The sequence below is a fragment of the Zingiber officinale genome, chromosome 8A (assembly GCF_018446385.1).
Source record: "Zingiber officinale cultivar Zhangliang chromosome 8A, Zo_v1.1, whole genome shotgun sequence".
NCBI classification, from domain to species: Eukaryota; Viridiplantae; Streptophyta; class Magnoliopsida; order Zingiberales; family Zingiberaceae; genus Zingiber; species Zingiber officinale.
The window spans coordinates 13,624,176-13,630,716 of record NC_056000.1 but is presented as its reverse complement, the minus strand read 5'-3'; the positions used below and the strand labels follow the sequence as shown (position 1 = coordinate 13,630,716).

General features: G+C 38.9%; 1 protein-coding gene across 1 annotated transcript; it reads left to right on the top strand.

Moving 5' to 3' along the window:
* Nucleotides 1–1,665: 1,665 nt before the first annotated feature.
* LOC122012589 (expansin-A4-like) lies at nt 1,666–3,003 on the top strand. Its single transcript, XM_042569181.1, has 2 exons — nt 1,666–1,917; nt 1,992–3,003. Exons 1-2 carry the CDS (start codon nt 1,767–1,769, stop codon nt 2,606–2,608), a joined length of 768 nt encoding a protein of 255 aa, XP_042425115.1. The 5' UTR covers nt 1,666–1,766; the 3' UTR covers nt 2,609–3,003.
* The last annotated feature ends 3,538 nt before the right edge of the window (nt 3,004–6,541 follow it).

The window sequence follows — 6,541 nt, the reverse complement described above, 5'->3', positions numbered from 1 at the left end:
AGACTAATGAAATGAGCCTGCACAATTTGTTCAAAGTAATGTGATTCTCATGGTGATTGTCGGCACGTCCCGTTTCAAGTTTGCATTGGTAACAAATTTCAAGCCTAGGTCATACGCTTCCACACCAAACATTTTAAGTACCTTTCCTCATCAGTATGACAACTCCTTTGAAATTTTGAACCTTGGACCCAACGAGATAGGTAACCCCCTCATATTTCCCAAGCTACTATTGTCGATCTGTTATGTCCTCGCTCAACGAAAGTTACTGACCATTGACGATCGAAAGGTAAAGTTCAAGCATATTAATTGCACAAGCCCTTCTAGCCACAAGAATTAAAGGGTGCCAAATCAGCCACAATATCGGTGTGGTAGCCCCTCTCCAATCATTTGCTACATCATTATCTCTTCGAACACCCGCCACATGGGGCATGCATGCATGCATGGACTCGTTTAAATCAATTTCCTAGTGCAACACCCAGCCAATATCGTAGCCACATGTGCTTGTCCCCAAGCACTTGCCGTGCCCGAAACTCATTAAAACCTTTCCCATTCATTGAACTCGAGGTGCCCCCATGGAGGAAGGAAAACCATACAATCCTTGTCCCTAACCATTCAATTGATAATCAATGTCCATGTTCTGCAACCTTACTCTATATGTGTTCATCACAAAACATCAACACGAAAGGCCTTTGTCTTCCCGATCCACAGCAATTTTTTTTTTTTTTTATGTTTGATCTTTAATGCCTACAGATTAAATTCCTAAAGATCAATCTCGCATGTCTCGTGGACTATTTGCAAGGCATAATTTAGGCACATAGTAAAATTATTAAGTTAAAAAAAATCCCCATGTGCTTTAAGAAACAGTAAAAAAAGAAAAGCATGCACCAAGGATTTTGTTTATTTGTTTATTATTTGTAAAAATAACGATTTTAATTCATATGGATTTTAGACATATAGCAACCAAAAATCATAGCAACCATGCACATGGTGTAGAGATTAATTAGGTAATTGGATATAGGACACAAAAATGATTAGAAGGATTCGCGACATAAATACAAAGACGCAAATGACAAGCATTAATATTAAAGTGGTGATATATACGTACTTAAGTGAATTGATTGGCCACCCACCTTTTAGGTGTAACTAACACCCTCTTCCAGTTTCAGTCTGTCTTAATCGAGTTTAGTTACGGAATGAGTGGAGAGATATCTATGGACTATGGCTTGATTTACTGCATACGGTTTCGAGCAGGGCCTCATTGCGACGACCATGAATAGTTTTGCTGTTGTTTGGCACCGTCAGCAACTGTTCATGTTCGACAAAGTTAATCCTCTGTCTTCAAAGCATCTCCATACCTAACTTGTAGACAAAGAGCCCACGAGTTCAGTCAGGGACCAGTAATTGAAATTAACAAAATAAACTAAACAAAAAGTGTATTTGTTTATTAAAAAAAAGTCGTGTAGTTAGTACAAAGTACAAACAATCCCATGTGCTCCTGATTTAGACGACGATCCTCGACATGCAGGCGAACCGGTTTCGTCAACCAACTTTGTCTCTCTTTTTTCAGAGAAGAGTTAATTAGATGCGTATTCGACAAAACCAATGCCGGCCACTTAATTCCTGAGGGAATGGAGATGGAATAGGCTCGCGAATCACTACTATAAGTACTCCTCCATCCCCCGCTCTTTAGTTCTCAAGGATCTCCTTTCCTCTGTTCTGTTTCCTCATTATATCTCTGTCCCCTTTTAAATTTTAATACACCATCGATGGCGACTAAGTTCTCCCTCGGCAATGCTCTGCTTGCGTTCATGCCTTCCTTCAGCTTCCTGCTTTCGGGAGCTTTCGGATACTCCTCCTCCGGGTGGGAGAACGCCCATGCCACTTTCTACGGCGGCGGCGACGCTTCCGGCACAATGGGTAAGTGTATCGAATTAAGTATAGCAGAGATTGTGGTTGATGGCTCATTACTGAAATAACTGAAATAAATACAGGAGGTGCTTGTGGGTACGGGAATCTGTACAGCCAGGGATACGGCACGAACACGGCGGCGCTAAGCACGGTGCTGTTCAATGGCGGGCTGAGCTGCGGATCGTGCTACGAGTTGCGTTGCGCGGACGACCCGCAGTCGTGCCTGCCGGGCTCCATCGTCGTCACCGCCACCAACTTCTGCCCGCCCAACTCCGCCCTCCCCAACGACAACGGCGGCTGGTGCAACCCCCCGCGGCAGCACTTCGACCTCGCCCAGCCTGCTTTCCTCCAGATCGCGCAGTACCGCGCCGGCATCGTCCCCGTCTCCTTCCGCAGGGTGGCGTGCGTCAAGAAAGGTGGCATCCGCTTCGCCATCAACGGCCACTCCTACTTCAACTTGGTGCTGGTTAGCAACGTGGGCGGCGCCGGCGACGTGCAGTCGGTGTCGATCAAGGGGTCCAAGGGCGGGTGGCAGGCGATGTCGCGCAACTGGGGACAGAACTGGCAGAGCAATTCCTTCCTCGACGGCCAGAGCCTATCCTTCCAGGTCACCACAAGCGATGGCCGGACCCTCACCAGCTACAACGTCGCACCGGCGAGTTGGCAATTCGGCCAGACCTTCGAAGGCGGCCAATTCTAGGCTCTAAATTATTTCCCGGTTCAGAGATATTACTTAAACAGTTAAAAGCTGAGGTTGCTCGATTTAAATTAGCACCCGCCGATTGAGAGAACCGGAGGCCTCGATATAAGAGAGATATTCATCATTTTTATACAGTGATAATGATGAAGGTTGTAGTACGAAGTCGTTCTCTGCAAAGCGTGTCAAGTTCTGTAATACTGACTCGCATGCTTTAAACTTAGTAATCTTAATAATTTATTTAGTAGGTTGTTGGTTGCTGATCGGGTACCCCAATTGTTAGAGGTCAGACGGGCAATCGTAATGTCTGTGGGCTTTTGACTCACGATTACTTGTTAATTGATGCTGTAACTGGATAATTATAAAAATAGGAGTCAAATGACTCTAGTGTTGAAAAACCAATAAAAGACGGTGTAGAACCAAATTTTCTCGATGAGAGGACGAAAATTTCCAAAGCTGGAAACCATTCTCCAGGTCTTCCTTATCGTTAAAAGAGATAAAACAGAATTCTGTTTTATCTCTTTTAATCGTTTCAGTGTTTCGTTTACCTTCTTCTCTTCAATCGGTTGCACTCGTCTCACCCTCCCTCGAGAATGATCGCCGCCACATTCTTCTGACTCATTGCGTTAGGAGTAGATCAATCACTGTAGATCAATCATTCTCTCAGTTGATTGTAAAAGAGATAAAATAGAATTATCAAAATTGACCATATTAAATTATCAAATCAAATTATATTAATATTTGGATTATTCTAATAATTCTATTATAATTATTATCAAAATTATCTTTAGAATAATAATTTTGTTATTTATTAATTAGTTAATTGACCAAGTACTTTTTGAACATTATATATTGTATTGTCTTTGGACAAATATCAATGAACAATATATTTTATTATTCTCATATTATTTCTTACTCTCTCTCTATTCTTCTTCTAACATGGTATCAGAGCCATCTTTTTCTTTTTTCTTTTTATCTTCTCTCAATTCCTTGAGACGGAGATCCTATAAACGACGAATTTTAAATTTTTCTCTCAAGTCTCTTCTTTTCTCCTACGTGTTTTAATTTTCTTATTCTTCTCTATTTTTCATAACAAGCGAAAAATACTTATTTTCTTCCGCTGTCAACCCTTTTGTTTCTCTTTCCTCTTCCTTAATCTCTATTTTTTTCGTCTCCGTGGTTTTTCTCCGCTACCACCGGACAAGTTTTTTTTTTTTATTTTAGATGTCAAATACTCGACGACATCAAAGAGGCTAAAAGCAAAGTTCAGACCGATATCAGATTTGTCACATCGTTGGTCATACTGGAAATATATGCCCTAAAAGACTTGATTGGTCTAGGGTAAAATGTCAAATTTATCTTGGAATTGGACATTTTGGTATTCAATGTCCTAGTCCATTTGACTCAAATTTCATTGGTGGTTCTACAGTCTCAAGACAACCATCTATTTCACAAGTATATCCTAAAGTTCTTTCGTCTGTACCTACTTGTGGCAAAACCTCAGAGTTTTCATCTATTGATTGGTATATTGACACTGGAGCAACTCATCATGTCACATCAGATTATAATATCCTTACAGATGTAATGTCATATATGGCTCAGATAGGTGCAAGTAGGCGATGATTCAGTTTTGCAAATTGCTAATCTTGGAAACACATATGTTCATTTATCTAATCGAACTTTTCACATGCGCAATGTCTTTCATATTCCATCTATCACTAAAAATTTACTTTCTACATGTCAGTTTTGTCTTGATAACAATGTCATTTTTTAGTTTCATCATAATCATTATCTTATAAAGCATAGAGGAACAAATGTTGGTTGCTACTCGGAAAGCCTAGAGGTTCCACTGTACAAAAATTTTGTACAAAGGTCTGAACCTTTTCCTAGCTACCATGTGTTCTTTTAAATTAAATTTTGGATCGCCTGCGGAACTTAACACGTTTGATCCAAAACTTAATCTATTTGTTCTTTTAGGTTTTGACTTGGATCTCCTGCGGAACTTAACACGTTCGACCCAAATCACCTTAAGTTATTAATTCCATTAAATATTAATTTCCATAATTGGTTCCCAGTACTGACGTGGCGAGGCACATGGCTTTCTTGGATATGGGAGCAACCACCACCGACTAGACAAAACCTTTTATAGAAATCTAATATTTAATTTCCTAAAATAACTTTAGGTTAACCGAAAAGAACAATCAAATCACAAGGAAAAATAAAACAAAAGAACACAACTTCGAAAAATATATTCAAAATACTAGAATCGTAAGCCTCTTGTATTTGGTATTATTTCCATAAATAACTAGTATGATGCGGAAAGAAAAATTACTAGTTATACCTTCTAGAAAGGCCTCTTGATCTTCTACCGTATTCCTCTTCTAACCTCGGACGTTGTGTGGGCAACGATCTTCCGAGATGAGAAACCACCAAGCACCTTCTTCTCCTCCTAGCTAGGTTCGGCCAACACAAAGAAGCTTCACCAAGGACGAAGAACAAAACACCAACCAAGCTCCAAGGGATACAAGCTTTCTCTCCTTCTTCTTCCTCTTCTCCAAGTAGTATCTGGCCACCACAAGAGCTCCAAGCCAATAGAGAAGGTTCGGCCACCACCAAGAGGAAGAGAGGTTGGCCGGCCACAACACCAAGGAAAAGAGGAAGAAAAATAGAATAGAGTCGTTAGCCTTGAAGCCTCCTCTACCCCCTCTTTTATAATCCTTGGTCTTGGCAAATAAGGAAAATTTAATAAAAACTTCCTTAATTCTTTTGCCATTGAAAAGGAAAATTTATTTAATTAAAAATAATTTTCTTTCTCAATTTTATTTGGCCGGCCATATAAAAGCTACAAACAAGGAGAGTTTTAATTAATTAAAACTTCCTAATTTGTCTCTAGAAATTTATAAAAAATTTCTCCAATAATTTTTATCCCTTCATGATTGGTTTATAAAAAGGAAATTTAATAAATTAAAATCTTTCTTTTAAACATGTGGATAAAAAGAAAGTTATCTCTAAAAATTAAAATATCTTTTAATCTACAAATAAGGAAAGATATCAAATCTTTTCTTAATCTTTTGTAGAAACTTATAAAAGAGAATATTTAATTTTAAACTCTCTTTTAAATCATGAACATGGTTAAAAAGGAAAGTTTTCTTAAAATTTAAAATCCACCTTTAATCAACAAATAAGGAAAGATTTCAAATTTTAAACCCTCTTTTAAACATGTAGATGATTTACAAATAAGGAAAGTTTTTACCAAAAATGAAAACCATCCTTTTAATCTACAAATAAGGAAAGAGATTGATCTCTTCTCTTAATCTTTTGTAGAAAACTATAAAAGGAAATTTTTAATTTTTAAACTCTCTTTTTAAAACATTGATATCCACATAAGAAATAATTTTAATAAAAATCTCTTTTAATATTCTAGTGGCCGACCACCTAAGCTTGGGACCCAAGCTTTGGACGGCCACCTACATGGCTCATCCACTTGGTCTTGGCCGGCCCTAGCTTGGGTTCCAAGCTAGCTTGGCCAGCCCCATTGGATGGGTAAGAAGGTGGGTATGCGGTGGGTATAAATCTCTATATACTAGAGGCTACGATAGGGACCGAGAGGAGGAATTGGTTTTGGTCTCCCGATGAAATTAAGCATCCCGTGTTCGCCCCGAACACAACTTAATTTCATCAATAATAATTCATTCCACTAAAGAACTATTATTGAACTACCGCACCAATCCCAAATTACATTTTAGGCTCTTTCTTATTATGAGTGTGTTAGTCTCCCTGTGTTTAAGATGTCGAATGTCTACTAATTAAGTAAGTTATTGACAACTCACTTAATTAATATCTAGCTCAAGAGTAGTACCACTCAACTTCATCGTCATCGGACTAAGTCCACCTGCAGGGTTTAACATGACAATCCTTATGAGCTCCTCTTGGGGA